Here is a 17,693-nt window from a genome sequence, read left to right as displayed (position 1 = left end):
TTCTTTGACTCTTCAAACAAAGTCACAGGAGAAACATTTGCATCTATTGTAAAAGTCAGTTTCTGGATTCAAGAAGTTTTCTACTACCCAGCTGCTGTCCCATATACATAGTAGATGAAATGTTTGTGCAGAAAGTGACCAAAGCAAAACTTGCTTATGTTTTGTCTATATAATTTGGAAACATTTGTGGTGTGATCCTAGCAGCAGTGTGGGTTACATACCCACAATTAGATACCCACATTTTAATTTTTTTTCATTCTGGGGTGCCACACAATGAAAAAAATCGAATACTCACCAAAGCCTTCAGCATAAAAACACTCAGTGAAAGAACAGACTCACATCCAGTGGTTTTTAAGGGGAAATGGCAGATCCACAGTACAAATGGAGAGCAAATATCAAACAGCTTTGAAAAGACCAAGATTCAAGCCTTTTTCAAAAACACAGCATGTGTACAGAATGTAGCCTGGAAACCTGCAAAGCACTTTCTTTCATCTCTTTTCTGATAGTACCTTTGTTCTTCAAACGAGCATCACGTTATTCAAGTAATTGAACCGCAATGTCATTCTCTATTTTTTAACTGAGGTCAAATGATTTTTTATTGTAACAGACAACTCCAAATGGATTAAACAGTTCAGTTAATTTACTTTTATTACTTTTGAATAGTAATGGCCATTAAAAGCCTTTAACACAATTTAATAATTTGTATTAAACCTTTTGAAAAATAATAAATGTATAATTAAACTTTGCAAGTTGCCAAAATAAAGTAATCAAGGTCTACTTGTAGAATTATGCAAATGGAGATTTTAGGTTTAACAGCTGGTAGTTCCAAACTCTCAGGAATACCAAGCTGGAACAAAATCAAAGAATGATATAACTATTTTTTTGCAATTTGACATAATTTATTCACACATCGTTCCAAGAAGGATAAATTAAACCTATTAGGGCAATAAAGAGTCGTTATGAGAAGTAAGCTGTATTTCTGACCTAAATCTTTTTCAAGGATAATGACACTAAAAATCTTCCCTTTAACAAAATGACCAAATGAACACAGCATTTGTAACTTTGTCATTATAAAATAAGAATCAGAAAGTATTTTATAGTAATTAATGTTTTGGCACACAAAACAAATGCATTGGTTGTGTACAGAGTTTAAATAGGAAAGAGAGGTGACTTCAAGCTTCTCTAATCCTTCAAACAAGGTCACAGGATAAATATTTACATCTGTCTTGGAATTCAGATCCTGGGTTCTTGCGCTGTAGCATTCTTTCAGCTGTCTGAATTGTGTTTTAGTCTTATACACATTATACAAGAAATCCTTTTCTTCTTACAGAAGAAGCTTAAGATCTGATAAAGTGGTGCAATGTGCATAGCTCAAGACATGACGTGTCCTGTTCCTGGGCTTGAAGTTTGATAACAATATCTGTTTAGAACAACACCTCAATCTGAGATTTGGATGCTTACCAGAGAGTAACGTATATCTAACACATGGTTAATATATTTTAGATAGTCACAGTCCTCAACAGGTTTGAGAACAACATGAAAAGGTAAGACTTTCATTACTGTGTAAAGTTTCCTAAGTATCACTTAGAACCAAAGCACAACATTCACCAGAAAAGCATAACTGCACAACACTAAACAAACTAGATTTTCTCCTTTATTCTCTCAAATCCATCTGTTAAATGTATATTTTGTATTCTCTGTGTTGCATTCTGTTTATTGTTCAACTGTATCTGCACAGAACTATCGAAATTCATACAGTTATGTTTCGGCATTTTAAAATATTTTTTCCCATTGCCCTGCATTTATAAGAATTTGTTTTGATAAAGGAGTCAACTGGAGAGATGTCAATATTTTTTTTTCAGAAAAAAAGCTTCCCATTGATTTCTTTTCTAACAGCGTGATTGTACTGTATGAATGCAAGCTGATCAAAACTTCAGGACTGTGAGAAAACAATAACAGGAGAAGAGAAAACAATTTGCTTGATTCAATATACTGTATGTTTCATATTCATTCAGATTTAATAGACTCGTCAATTCCAATACACTTAACTGTAATATATACCTAAAAAAAAAACAGGTCAAAGACTGCTTTTTAATTAAATCAATCCTCAGTTACAATTGTGCGCCTTTTTCTTCCTCCTCTAGGTATTCCTTAGCTGCAGGAAAGGTGGCCACATACTGTACTTGCTTACCATGAGGTTGTCTGCTGGGATGGAAGATCTCCAGGTCGAAAGGCTGAGCACTAGTCTTCTGAATCACTGTCACATTGTGGCCAGTCCACTTGTTGGCCTTTGCCAGAGTGTTGGTCCTCCAGTCAGTCCAGTACACATTGCCTCCAAAGAGGGACACAGCAAAGGGGTGTGATAGGTACTCGTGCCCTCTCAGGATCTCTAGAATGTCACTGCCATCGTACTGGGCGGAATAAATGGCATCGGACCTGTTGGAAGAAAAACCCCAATATCAAAAGGGAATCCTACAAACAAGGCATTGCTGACACTTCACACTAGCGATGATAAATGATTTTGTGAAATTTCACAGAACTCATTTACTTCCTTGTCAGTTGAGCTACTGACAAGAAACTGTTGTAGGAAAATGTATTAGAATTATATGATTGCATTTTCAAAACAGCAAGTAAATTCTTAAAAAAACATGCATTCACAAGGATTAATTTCCGTTTATATTAAAATATTGGATGCATGGTTTTGAACACAGCAGGTACAGAAATCATATACAGTATCAGACTCATTCTTTTCACTGAGTGTGCTATTCTTCATGAAAGGCTTATTTAGGTTAATTGTCCCTTTGTTTATCTATGTGCATTATATTTTGAGCTATAAACTCCTGTGTTGAAGGAAATAAATTGAGCCTCTTTATCAAAACAACTCACAGATGCAGAAATATATTTGTACGGTAGTTACAGTAGATCTTCCAAGTCATAATGAATGCATATGTCATATAAACTTGCCAGATTATTTAGCTCCACTGAAATCTAAATCAAAGTTAATACTTATGTACTGAAGCCAGGTAATGTTTCCATCACTTAATCTACCTAGCTTCTCATTGTCACATTCCTTGTGAATACAGTACATCTCATTAACTAGCTCACACATCTAGGAGATTCAAGACTGGTACTGTAGGCTCAAATATGTCAATGATCATAGTGTCTGCAGACTGTGTAAAAACAGCACCACCTGTTGTAACACCTTCCAGTTTATATGTGGATGTCTGCATTAAGTACAGTTTGTTCCTTTTATTTTTAATGATGCATAACATACTGTACATACACAAAAGCTTTAAAAGAAACCTATATTTTATAACTGCGAGAAATTAAATCGGAACAGGTTATTGGAAAAATGACAAAATATTTTTGCAGCGAGTGCATTAATACTGTATTTTATTGAACGGAGATGATATAGACATATTCATTAGGCTCACAACTATCTCTTATCAAGAGGGGTGATCACTGTGAACTTTATAGACTGGTAGTCATGTACAGTATGTCCGACATTGCAAACAATACAAGCTTGCAACTGTGTTGCTTGCTTTGCACTGGGTTGCAGATGTGGTCTTGTGGGATTCTGTCCCATTCCTCAAGTAAAGCCTGGAAAGCCATGCGATTGCCCACTGGTCTCTGAGCCCAGCTCATCCCACAAGTGTTCAATGGAGCTTATTCTAGCACCTACAGTAGGATATCTGTGGCATATCTGTCACATTCTCAGCTCACAAGCCATTGTTACTGAAGCAGCATGAGGATGTAGAGTGTACAGGGTACCTCTGGAATGCTATCAGGTCAACATTTCATGATGAGCTCACAGGAAAGACAGCAAGTGAAGTCCCAGGACTCTACCAATGTAAAGCTTTACAATCCAGTGGCCATCAATCACTGCAAGTAGAGTTCTGTAGAGAACAGACACTCCTTCTCTGACCAATACACATGGACCTTTCCCTCGATTGGTCTGTTGTGTACATCAATTAAAGTATCACCACACTCACTGACATCCATCAGTGTGATCTACTCAAAACCTTCATTCATCACTAAGGAAGACTTGGCTTCACTGGTGTTCTTCCAAGGTAGTTTTCCAATATACTGTTGGCACAAAGGTACAGTTTCTTTACAAGAGGGACATACTGTATTGGTACCTTTCTGTGTTTTTCTTTCTTGATTTTTAGTGGATTTAACATTCAACAAGTTAAATTGCCTCATCACCCAAGCCCAGTCGACTCTCTCACTATGAGGATATTTAGTGCTTATGCAACAAAGTCATGTGGAGTGTAAAACACTTACTATTAAAAATAAAACACATTATGTTTCTAAAAACTTCCAGAGTGCTAACATTCTTAGTGTATTATTTTAGATTATAGTTAAGTTTCTGTCCATTCTAACATTGTTTCTGTCTTTAGCACTAAAAGGGTAATTGCTCACCGAGCATCTGTCCACACTATTCTCTTTTCAAGGTGGTCTAATGTAAGTCCATTTGGCCATGCTCCCATTTCCATATCTTTAAAAACAATCCGCCGTCCAACGCCGCTCATTGAGGCTGCTTCGATTCGTGGGAATGTGGCATCCCAGTCCGTCCAGAAAAGAATTCTAAACAAAAAAGAGCTGGTTAAAGCCACCTTTGATGAATACCTATTTTAACAAATACCACTTCTTTATAGTGTATCACACCTGTTATGTATACATTTTCTTTTGTCTCTTCTCAGCGGGTAGCAGCATTAATATTAACAATAATATTCTTGCATTTCTCACTCTTGCATTTCTCAGGTCTAGAGCATCTGGATCTCATTTCATAATATATAGTGCAGCACAATGAATGTACTGTACAATAGTTTCGTCAGTTTTTCTACATATTTGTAATGGTTTTCGAAATATAATACTTTTGATGTTTTTATACTGTACACTGGACTATTATTGAATTGTTTATGGCTTTGCACTCCAACAGTTATTTGTAACTCAGCATTTTACCTAAAATTCAGCGGATGAGAAACAGATCTTATAAGTACTCCCATTGCTTCTGATCTACAGCTCATTGTTGCAGTTGCTTTTAGACAACCTAGTTTTCTGTGTGATATGGGGATTCCTTGGGTTTCCCTTGGAGGACAACTCCCACTTGGGGAGACCTTCAAGTTGGCTGTTAGCAAAGAAGGGTAGGCTGTCAGTGCTAGCACGTTATTTTTACAAGTAGCTCATCAGGTACGCTGTTTTTTTTTCACACATAAAAAAACAAAAAAATTCCAAAATAGTAAGTTTATTGTGAAAATAAGAGAAAAGTGATTTTATGTAATGTTCCTTCTCTCTATATAAGACTTAATAGGAGCAAAGCCTATAAAGACCTACAGTAGAGAACCAATATACATGCCTATCACAAAGTGCTTATCATTTGGCACAAGAAGTTTTCAGAACAAAAATCATTCAAGATGCTAAAACCTCATTGGTGTTTATACTGTAGGTGTACTGTATATAGAAAAGATTGCCAAGACATTCATCTGGGCAATCCATGTTTCCTCTAGCAGAAGCCTACAATCTGGAATCCCCATCATACAGTTAATCGGTCCACACTGACAGTCATACAAGCCCAAAAAAGAACATGAGGTCTTGTGCTTTTAACAGCAGTCTTTTCTAGATCTTATGAGCCCTTTATTCCCTTTTTCATGTTTTCTTTATAACAGTGTTGTAGTTAGTCCACAAGTATTCCTTGGTTCACTGCAAAAATGTGCCAAGTGCAGCAGTCATTTTTTTTTAGATCAATAATACTTAGACAGCAATTGATAATCCTAAACCACAATTTCCTAGACTCCAGTTAGCACTAAGATTGGACTATCTAATAGTAAGAACATAAAGGTGGTGAACAGGAGATCATTTCAAACATTTATTTGATTGTATTTTGGGTCTATGATAGGTGTGTAGCTAATCTGGCTGTGGTGAGGGACGTGGCTCAATAATCTCGTTGTTCTCAAATTTCTTATTGCAATTGTTTGTTTTTTTCTTTAAATAAGTTCAATGTATAATTTAGTGATAAACTTTATTTTATGTAAAGCCTTCAAAAGTAACTACTAAAAACACTTTAAAGTAAGAAAACCAAGGTAGAGGAACACAATTAAAAACAAAGGTTTAGACTGCAGTGAATTTAACAGGAAACCCTATAGGAAGCCACAGCAAGAACACCAGAACAAGAGTAATGTGATCCCTTGCACACGGCCTGGTCAGGATTCTGGCTGCGACATACAGAATTTCTTTCAGTGTGGATTTAGATACCCCAGCGAGTAGGGTGTTACAGTAATCATTTCTAGAAAAGTTGAATGTATCAACCAGCTTTTCAGCTACAGTCAGAGACAGCATAGGATGTAGCCTGGCAATACTTCTGAGATAGAAGAATGATGGTTTTACTACATTTTGCATGTGTGGGTCAAACATCAAGCCTCGATCAAATATCACCACTGAGTTCTTTGATTTAGATTGAAATTCAAATACAGTGGCATCGATAGTTACTGTATGTTACTGCATTGGCTTTATATAGTTGATGGGAGGTGCCGAGAAGCATGACTTTGGTCCTTTCACACTTTATATGAAAGAAATTTTGAATAGACTGTTTGTATTGGCAGTAGTTTTTGAATGACTGCATACAATGATATTTTCTGTTTGATAAATTTAATACATGTGGTGCTGCTCCACCCCTTAGAGGGGTTCCATTATGGTCGCTGGCAACACAGAACCTCCAAGACAGAGTGAATTCTGCTTCATCACAACCCTGGGTCTTCTGCCCAGGCACAATTCAACACTATTATCATATTTAAAGGGGTGCCTTCTGTAGGCCTGTCATGCTCTGAGGTCTGATCCTTATTACATTCTCACCTTTAAAATCACTTTTACTTGTCCACATCAAACCACAGTGACTGATAGCCTGTGAAATCCGGGTCATGGCTATGTAATATGCGTAGCTTTTCTCTATCTCTGCTGGGATTTGATCGGGGCAGGCCTCTTACATGCTCGGAGCACACACAGCGCCACCCTCTAAAAAACGTTAATTTAGGTACACCACAAGAACCTGTCCTGTAAAGTGGCAGAGTTCGACCCAGCCTGTGTTTTAGGAGGATGATATCAGTTCTTAACATGCTCAGTGCACTGTGTCCTGTTATAGATAGCTGTTGTCATCTCTCCTGTGTCCTGTGAGCAACTTTAAGTGCATTCAAATGGATAATTTTCCTAGCAACTAAGGTTTCATTGACATCCACCAATAATATCTGTTTGGATCCAGGTCAGGTGACAGCTGTGAATGGACTTGTTATTGTGCTGTGTTTTCATTGTTGTCATGTCATGCATCAGGTATGTCCACTGAGGATGCTGTATCTGTGTATCATTTCAGGCATTGGCACGTCTTGGTAGTTTGCTGCAATTTAGTCTCCTTTCCATCATGTAAAAGTTTCCATTCCCTGAAGACGTAAAGCAGGTACTGTACACATCATTACTGAACCATCCACGTGGTTGACAGTAAGTGCGATTAATCTTTTAGTGTTGGCCTTTCCTCTCCATCTCTGCATGACACTGGATCTGAGCTTTTCAAACAATTCTCATTTTTTACTCATCAGACCATAGGATGTTGTCAAAACTTGTGTACTGTATGTGACCTACATGCATCGTTTTGTGTGCTGTCTTGAGGAAAGGCTTGGTTAATATGGTTAATGTCTGCCTGTTGAGGTATTTTTGTACTGTGGTCCAATGACCTTAGGCCCCCATACTCTGATAAATCAGCCTGCAGGCTCTTGGCCATTAATCTGTGGGCTTTGAGTCTCCCAGGCAATTTGTCTCCCTATGTTTACCAAGGCTTTACTAGGCCTCTCAGAGCTTGTCAGGGTTCTGATTGTACCTGTTCACTGGTGCTTCTCCATAATTTATTTTGTTGCACTTCTAGGAATATCACAGATATTGTATCTCCTGCATTTCTAGTGTTTTTTCTTCTTTTAGTAAAATTACCCAATTTAATTATTTTTTCATCACACTTACCCATATTCCTTACTGTTAAATCATTTCTGTGACTGTTTTCAGAATAATTTGTGCCTAAATAGCCTAAAATTGTAACCATTTAAGTATTATTTTTCAGTGGTTAGCATTGCATTATACAACCTTAGCTTGCAGAGGTAAAATGTATAACTGATTTTTTTGTGAATGGTATAAAATAGACAGATAATAATCCTCTCACTGCATTTCAGTGTTAAACCTTCACTGTAAAGAACTGTAAAGAGCAGCACCACAATACTGTATTGTACAATATTATACATGTGAACATGTATTTTATGGTAAGCTATGACTACTTCGTAATTTGAGTACTGCACATATTATAGTTACTTAGTAGAGTGGCTAACCAATTTTGTTTTTCCTCAGGACCTCAGCTTTTTTCCCCATTACATATTCTTTAATAACATCCTGATACAGCAGCCTCCAACAAGAACTGAAATGGGGGAACAGAAAGGGCTGTAGTTAATGTTTTCATTTCATATTAGTGTTGATTCACCTCTTTCGGAGAACTGAGATAGCAGAAGAATTTCATGCAGTTCTAAAAGGCACACTTAACTAATAATAAACCCAATTCAGCAATGCAGGCACAGTGAACACTGCATGAACACACCCATGGCCAGGGTCCAAGGCTATTGCTCTCGGGTGCTCCATTCCCCCGGCAATTAATGTTGTCCGCATGCTTCCATCCAGCTTCGCCACTTCAATCTGATCCAGATTACTGTCGATCCAGTAAAAGTTTCCTGCAATCCAGTCCACAGCCAAGCCCTCTGGGGTCGCCAAGCCATGCTTCACCACCACTTCGATTCCGGTCACACCTGCAACATCGCAGGAGAGCTCTTCAATAACAAGAGCCCTCTACAGCCCAGCACTTAGACAACCTTTCAATATTTGAAATCTCGATTCTCATTTTACAAGCAAGCTAAAATTAATCCCAAAATCTTGTTTGCAGATTTTCTGAAAGATATTATTTTCCAGAAAATGTCAAGCTCCTGTGGAAAATAAATTGAAAAAAGGACCTTCTACTTCCCCAAGCATTCTATTAAACATTAAAGATTTCTCTGACTTTATATAATCAGGCTTTCTGCAATCGACCCTGGGCACTGAAGGCTTTCAGCAAGATCTAAAATATTAACAGAATGAAAAAAAAGCTATACAAGAATCTATTCTTGTACCCAAAATAAGAGCAAACTACAGGAGGGTGTGCTGTTGACTGTGGAAGCAATTACAAACATTTATAAAAAACAGAGTAATCAGCTCCACTGTTTTTTTTCTCCACTGAAATTGTTTTTAAACTCTCGGGTCTCAAACATACAGTATATTTAACTATTATTGTTAATCTCCCATTTAATAACATTCTGTCTCTCTGTGTTTAATATATACAGAGAATCTTTGCAATCCAACAAATTCTACTTCAGCACCCATTTGAGGATTTTGTAATGTTCCAATGTAAGCATGTATAAGCATATACAGATAAGCATTTATTTCTTCCTATCAAATTAAATATCATAATTTGATATAACCTTTTAAGACCTTTAAAGGTCTGATGCAAATTGTATTATTCACTCTATAGCTTACACATCTTGCTATAAATAACTTTAATATAATTTTCACAGAATCAAATCTTACATCCTCCTAAAAAAAGAGATCTTTTTCCTGTAAAAATATTAAGACATTTTTGCAATTTAAAAGAGGGGTCATGTGTGCAGATAACCATTTTTCTCTAATTCATAATATGTTGCCAAGTTACTATGTTGCCAAGTCTGTTGTTAAAAGACATGGCCCCAAATACAAGCAGATGTGCTCCCTTGTGTGAATACAGTACATGAAGAATGATGAAACGTACAAGAAGTTTAGAATGCTATTATTTCCAGCACATGTTCTGGGACTGATAATGAGTTCTGACTCTGGACTCCTGAACCAGTGAGGAGCTCCCACCAATACCACCCTTCCTGCCTACTGGAATAGCGGTGACTTCACCACCCGTCCTCATGTTTTCATTTGAATTTTTAAATATGAATTCATATATGAATATATACAATGTATTTTATTTTCCTTATATAAAAATACTCACTGTACAGAACACACATCCCACGCCAGTGAAAACAAAGTTCCTGTAGAAAAACATTAAGACTTGGTTTCCAATTCAAAAGGGTGACCAAGATCTATTACAACCCATACCTCCAGTATCAGAGAGCTTCCCTCTATAAATTTTATCTTCGACAACATCAGTCCAGTAAAGTAAGCTCTGATTAAAGTGGAAGTCAAGAGCTATGGTATTCCTTAAACCTGGAACTAGCAGGCTGTAGTCTCTCTTGTGAAGATCTATCCGTCTGATCTCATGGCGGATGGAAAAAATAATAAAAGCTTCAAAAGGATCTGAAAGAGAGAACAAATAACAGTTACTAAGCTGCAAAATTTAAAAGTACTGTCATATTGTGCACGACTTGTGTTACACTGATTCATTTCCTTGTTAGGTTTATAACTTTGTAAAATGTGAAAATGACAAACTAAAGCTGCTATGGTTTTGGCTTGCTGTTTGCCTGAGCCTCCTGTCCAATGGAATCTGTCATGAATGATGTTCTTGTCATCTCTAACTGACATGTGAATCAAACTTCGCACTTAATCCGGGCCTCAGTTACCAAGAGAATTAAGACTGCACAGCATCACCTTCTAAATCTGCCAGCTGTAACTGTGTAGCCTGGGGAAAAACCCTTAAAATAATTGTTCTCAAATCCAGTAATTTATATTCCAGATACATATCCATTGTGTAACTTGTATCTCTGTGAAATATTTCTTGTCTCTTAAATAGTAGAGATAAGGAGGTAACTATGAACCTTTGTCCTAGTGGGATGTCTTTAGTCAAGCCATCCAGACAGGCTTCTAATACCATTTGAGAGCACTTCATCTATTGCAAGGGAGTTAAATATTAATAATAATTATGACTCCCAACATTTATTCACTTTTCTCCCGGGACAATCACAAAGTGCTTTACATACAGGGGAGGACCCATTTCATCCACCACTGAAGTGTGTCATCAACCTGGGCAGACGTTCTGTCCCAGCAGCCCCACTGCAGATCAGGTGAAGAAGTGAGAAAATGAATTCGTCACTTGAATTAGAGGAGGACTTTAGGGAAGTCAGTTGCACTGTATGTTTATTAGAATTGCTTGGAATTTACCTACAACGCTAAGGCGACTCACGAATAGTGCCGTGGGATCTTTAAGGACCAAGGATTCAGGATTTTGCTCTAACATCCCATTCAAAGGATAGCATTTCCTACAGTGGTGCCAATACTGGGGCTTGGGATTGGTGCTCCAGCAGGAAGAGCACCATCTCGCTCCCCCAGCACCACTTGGATGTCCTTGGAAGTCTCCCCTCAGTATTGACGAGGCCCAGACTTGCTATGGCTCTGACATTTGATGAGATTAGGCTACAGGTGGTTAAACTGCCACTCATTTAAAAAGATACAGCTGAACATAGTACCGGCTTTTCATCTGAAAAGAATGTTATTCGTATCTCCTGTTTAGTCAACTGGATATTTGCATTAAGGAATAAGGAAGAACAGTAGATTTAAAGAAATGTAGAAAAAAGTATTTGAAAAAAATCAATTCCCTGAAAACAAAGTAATTATAAACACTGATATGGGTAAGGATGGATTCAGATAGAATATGTAACTGATTGAACTATTGAAACATTGAATAAAACTGAAGATTAAACAGTACATATAAATTAATTCTATAATATATACTGTATGTATAACCTTCAAAATCATCTTCTTGTCCACAAAAATAGCAGCAAGGCTTGTATGATCACAGAGCTATACTGAATGGCTTTACCTGTAACATCAACCCCAAATTACAAACACTGTATACAGTATTTACATGGACGCTGCTATGATTTGCTTTCTCTTCAGTAGAAAGCTTACAGACCCAGTGGATGCAGCAGAAATCAGATGAAGTCACTAGCTACGCTGCCATGATCATTGTTGCTCCTACAGCTTCAGTTCAGCACATTTATTTCATCTGTGTAAGAAAAAAAGCCTCGGAGTCCACTCTGACAAGGAAGAGTAATCGGACAAAACACTTTACCAGTGCTGTAGCAGCTCTCCCCGTCAGGACTGAGGCTCCAGCCATCATAGCAGGAGCACTTGACAGTGGTTTTGTACTGCTCGCACACTTGGCTGCACTTGAGGTGCTTGGTACAGTAATCCACCACATCACAGGTTTTGTTGTCTGGGTTGAGATGGAGTCCCGCAGGGCAAGAACAAACGATCCCCCTCCCTGGAGCCACGGCACACTGATGACTGCAGCCACCATTGTCAAGAGAGCATTCATCTGGGGGGGGAGAAAAGGACAATCAGGTACGCCAGAGACCTTAAATTACTCTTCTGAAGAAAAAAAAAAACTTCACTGCAGAAAATTGATAACTTGTGTTGTTTGACAACATAAAAAAGCACACAAAAAGCTGTGTGTCATCCACTTGCAGCAACGTGTCAGGAAGGCTCTCCCTTAAATTTGTTTTAGAGGAGGCTAAAGGGGCTGTGAAGGTGGCAACACTGTGTATGTCTTACATTTTTAGCCATTGCTAAGATTGGCATCTAAAAAAGACCTCTTAGAGGCCGATTGTCTAGCTAAACCATCAGTCGTTTAAGAATAGTAGGAGACATACAAGACAATACATAGAGCATAACATCTGCTAATACATTTTTGTCTCTTCCACATTATCAACATCAAAGAAGAACTCAGCCCTTGCTTCTTAGACACTCTTACATCTTATACAGGTGAAAGAAAATTAAAAGCAGACTTTGGGGAAAATATATATGCAATTTGTGTTTGTCAGAATACATAAGACTGCTAAACCTATTTTGTCCTTGTTCCTGCCAGTTCATCAGGGTGGCCAGTCATGCATAATAATGGTTTATACTCCCTGCCTAGTATACACAGCAGATAAAAAGTATACACTGTGTGCATATATTTATTTTTAAAGTAATTGCAAAGTATGAATATTTCAACAGAGAATGATATCTAGTTTCCATTGCACAAAAACATCTAACATTAATTGCTTTTTGGTTACAAACTCTATACACGACTGTCACAGATTCATCCTCTACTAAAACATTTACGTTACCTACTGTAGGTATTCTAATTTGTATTATTTTTAGTCAGTATAATAGTATGAAATTCAACATTTGAGTACAAACAGCTTTTAAACTGTAGCTTCCCAGGGTCACTTTTAAATTGTGTGCTTTCAACATACAGTACAGTATTACATTTGTGCTTGGATGGAGTGAAAAAGGGTTATACTGTATAACCTATTTCTGGAATCTTAAATATTGACCTTAAGAATTTAAAAAGATGGCAGGATTTTAATAAATTAGAGTGCAATAAGATCTTTGTAATGAATGCTAAATGTACATGTGTGTAGATTTGGGTACTTTAATTCACCAGATTTGAAAGAGGAAGGTGCACCTCTGCAGTTGACCCAGCATGGTTTTGGGTGTTCCAATATTGTTACCGCAATCACATCACTTTCCTAACAGCCTAAGCGAACAAAGGAAAAACAGCGTGGAACCTCAAGTCAGAAGGATCAGAAGTAGAGATACAGGGCCTCTTTAATAGGAGTTCCACATCAGCTATTGTATCTAAGAAAGGAACATTCTCTAGAGTCTCAAATTAGAATAACACATTTTAAAAGAGAGGTGGGCCAACCTCTCTCAGGGTACTGATTTTTGTACAAGGTATTCTGAAATCATTGCAGTCACCATTCCACACGGAGAGTAAATTAATGAAATATACAAATTAGTAAAGAAAGGAATCTTGGTATTGTCTTCCTAAAATGCATACAGTACATACAGTATAGTACAGCATCATGGGAGAGTCTGGGCTTCATCCCTGGGCTCTTCAAATGGTACATTAATGTCTATGTTGGCACCATACTTGCTTTAGCAATCTAATTAAAAGAACTTCTGCAACACTTTTGATGTTTCTTCCACCACTCAGATTTTCCAAGATATAATGCCACTTAGCTACTCAAATCTGAAAACATCCACGTACTGTACTGTATTACAAAGTCATTGGTCTACACAGTCATCTTCCTTATAATATCTTTAATACCAATATTTAGGAAATCTCTCCCTTTCTCACAATTGCTCAGACTTTGTCATGCATGCAATGGTGAGTTGTGTCTTCAGAAAGACTTCAAAATGTAGTCCTCCACCTAAAAAATAACACTAATAGGGTCACACCCACAAGGAACACCCACCCAGATCTAAATTCCAACTACCCCCACATTCCACCCTAAACAACATCTCTGCGCCTAAGGTTGTCTCGCAAAATGTCTCCATTCGCCACACCACAGATCAATCTTCAACTAATAACTTTTTTTCCCAGAAAATCCTGATCATGTCATATTGCTAATGACATTGTAGTCAACAAAATCTTCTTGTCTTCAGTTCTATTAACTGTTCACAGCTTCTGTATTAATTATAAATACACTTCCAATGGTGCACACATACAGTACATAGTGTATATGGCCAGAGGGCCCCATGCTTGTGCAGTAATCTCATCTATTACATTTCTTGTAGAAGCACAATGACAAACAAGAAAAAAATTACGGCAACCCCTTTCAGGTCGAAGCAGTGAAGATCTAAGATCTCTTCTGGCCAACAGTCAAACATTTTACCTCCCTCAATTATCAAAATAATCCGTTTGTATGTACCCTTTCATGTGAATTCAAAGACCTCTGTGCAAGACAAATATTAGAGTCCAAAATAATCATTAGACTGAGTTGGCACAATCCCCCATTCTATGGGATTGGCTAACTCTGATTAAAAGCTAAAACCTTTTAATTCAGTGATTGTTTTTTTGCTCTTGCTTTCTCACTGTTCCTGTCCCTTAAACTCCAACCATTCCCTCTCTGTGCTTTCTCTACCCACCTTTCTCCCTTCCTTCTCTTACATTTTTAACAGATCTAAGAAAGGCATTGTGTATTTTAATTATTTTTTTATCCGTTAGAGTGGCAATACCCTACTCACACAAATCTGCATGTTAATCTCTCATTAAATTGATCAATGCCATTTGTGATGTTTTTAAAGTTTGTTGGAGTCATGTTCAAGTTTCTTTTTCTCCACCAATATCAAAACTGTGAAGCATGTCTGCCAAATATCAAAGAAGATCTAACTCTAAGTGCTCTTTATATCTTAGTAAGGTTTCAGCAGGATCTTGACTGAACACAGGCAATAAGCATTTGAGCGTTCAAGAAAAATAAATTCAGAGAAAAATAAATGGGAAAATTGGGTCGTGTGTTATGATTTCTTTTAATACATACTGTACAAAGAGTCTTTACAGAAACTCTATGTTAACCCTTTTAAAAGGAAATAAAAAAGCGTTCTTCACAGAATTCAGTTAAGTATCTTAAAATTTCTCAGTAACACACACCAGGAGACTACAGCCAAGAGCCATTCTGGTGTGCTGCCTTGAATTAATCAAAGCTCTGGAGGTCTCAGTCTACAATCTAATTGGATATGAACTGGCGAAGGCGAAGAGGAGTATTTCAACTGATAATGCACTGAATTTTATCTTTCCAGGGGTCTCTAGTCCCCAGTGTAGATCTTCTAATGCTGTCTGAATGAACTCTAATGTTTGCCTGCCCACAGAAAGAGATTATACCCAGTAAAATCCCAGGTGACACTTTTACTTTAACACAACTTATACAGGTCTATCAAATATCTACAATAGGGGTAGGGAACCTGCTTTATCTTTCTTCATGATATGCTCCATTATGCAACACAAGTGAGTTGGTGCAGGCTCTCAGCTGCAAAGTAAAACATTCTCTTCACTGGAACAACTACTGGAACTATAAATGAGCACCAAGGACAAACACTGTAATGAAGGTGAAGCACCACTGTTGCATGCATTACTACACTATGTGAGTATATTAGTGCAAACTGAAGCTGCAAGCTTATTTTTATTTTTTTACAGGCCAGATAAAAATAGGAAAACAATTGCACCTTTTAACACCTACTGAATATAATTTAGCATGGAACTGATAAGGAGCACAGACTAATAAAATGTATTTACACACCCACAAACCATTATCAAGACCTGTTTAGACTGGCATTATCTGTAACAAGATTTAAATGATGTCCTGGACTTTGTAATTCCATTGCCTTTGGATATACACTTTAAACAAAGAAAGATAACAAAAGGTTCTCATTTACATTGCTCTGTTGAAGGTGTGAAAGTATTTCTAAGAGATTCATTTCCTTTAGAATACCCAGAATTCCTCATACAGTAGTTGTGCAGTTATGAATGTCAACCTGTAGTAATTACTATAACCAGTACCGTTAATGCCCATTTACAAAAAATAATATACTGTACATTTATTCTATGTCAGTTCTGCAAAATGTCAGTTCTGAAATTCAGTTTGAAAACACAATTACTCATAATTGATATAATGTGTGTTTCAAAACAGGAAGTTTAGATTCTAGCAATTGTTATCTCTTGAACGTTGCTTAAACATTTTCACTTTTGTCTTTTTCTTGACTTCAGTTTAAAAAAATATTGATCTTGGAACTTCTTTAGGAGGAAACATTTTTTTCAGAAAAAAAGGCAGCCAAAAATAATCCCAATTTGAATAAAAACTTACCGGACTCTTAAGGTTTTCAATTTGATTATCATACATAAACCTTCATATGCGTTTTTTCTAATTCAAACGTACAGTATAGATTTACAGTACAAGTGTACAACTGATAATTAATTCCTTTCATTTATACATAACTTTTCGTTTAAAAAAATGCAAACTCTTTGCATACAAGAGGGAATCTGTTTCGTTCACCTTTAAAGAGCAAAGGACGACATAGGGGAGACATTCTGTGCCAGCAGATCAGGCAAAAAAGGAGGATTTCTTTTACTAATTACAGTAGATTAGTAGGGGGAACACAGGTAGGCAGGCTGTACATGCCCAGAGTGGATGTTAACCAGGACACATGGGGGCAGGCCCAATTCATCCACCACTGAAGTACTGCCACACCTGGGGGATACACAGCAGACATTCTGTCCCAGCAGCCCCACTGCACAGTGAAGGTGAAGAAGTGAGAAATTAATTCATCAATTGAATTAAGGGAGAAAGTCAGGGAGGCCAGATTGTACATTCATTGGAATTGATTGTAGTTCCACATGAATACCAGGGCTGTTCTTACAAACGGTGCCATAGAAACTTTAATGACCAAGAAGAGAGGACCTTGCCTTAACTTTTTATCCAGAGGACGAAATCCACTAACACACAGTATCCTCAGCCACTACATTGCGGCATTAGATTGGGAATGATGGTCCAAAGGGAAGATTACCACCTATTTGTCCACCAATATCACTAGCAATAGCAATCTTTTGGGGCTGTCATCTCAGTATTGACCAGACGCAAGATAATTCATGTATTAGCAATCTGTGTTGGGAGCACTGTTCATTCTAATTTATATCACTGATATACTGTAGATTCTGGTATGGTTAGTTGGTACCAAAACTAGTTTGAAGAATAGACAGGAATAACTTAGATGATTATACTGAAACATCATTTTCATCTAGAAAAAGCAAAGAAGGAATAAAAAAGACAAACAGCATGTTTTGATATAAAAACTAAGGTGTTTATATTGGCCCTTCATTTTCATCTCCTAGAAAATGTGGG

General features: G+C 37.3%; 1 protein-coding gene across 4 annotated transcripts in view; it reads right to left on the bottom strand.

Moving 5' to 3' along the window:
- Positions 1 to 17,693, bottom strand: part of LOC148649503 (low-density lipoprotein receptor-related protein 1B-like) — a 469,917-nt gene that overhangs the window by 187,259 nt on the left and 264,965 nt on the right. For all 4 annotated transcript variants that reach the window (XM_088606296.1, XM_088606292.1, XM_088606294.1 and 1 more), the window contains 5 exons: positions 12,101 to 12,346; positions 10,192 to 10,389; positions 8,624 to 8,828; positions 4,423 to 4,587; positions 2,192 to 2,436 (listed from right to left, as the gene is read on the bottom strand). In XM_088606296.1, coding sequence (XP_088462422.1) covers positions 2,192 to 2,436; positions 4,423 to 4,587; positions 8,624 to 8,828; positions 10,192 to 10,389; positions 12,101 to 12,346 — 1,059 coding nt within the window. The remainder of the gene's footprint in view (positions 1 to 2,191; positions 2,437 to 4,422; positions 4,588 to 8,623; positions 8,829 to 10,191; positions 10,390 to 12,100; positions 12,347 to 17,693) is intronic.

Source organism: Lepisosteus platostomus, chromosome 14 (assembly GCF_059453375.1).
Source record: "Lepisosteus platostomus isolate fLepPlt1 chromosome 14, fLepPlt1.hap1, whole genome shotgun sequence".
In the NCBI taxonomy this organism is placed as follows: Eukaryota; Metazoa; Chordata; class Actinopteri; order Semionotiformes; family Lepisosteidae; genus Lepisosteus; species Lepisosteus platostomus.
This window is presented reverse-complemented; position numbering and strand designations above follow the sequence as displayed.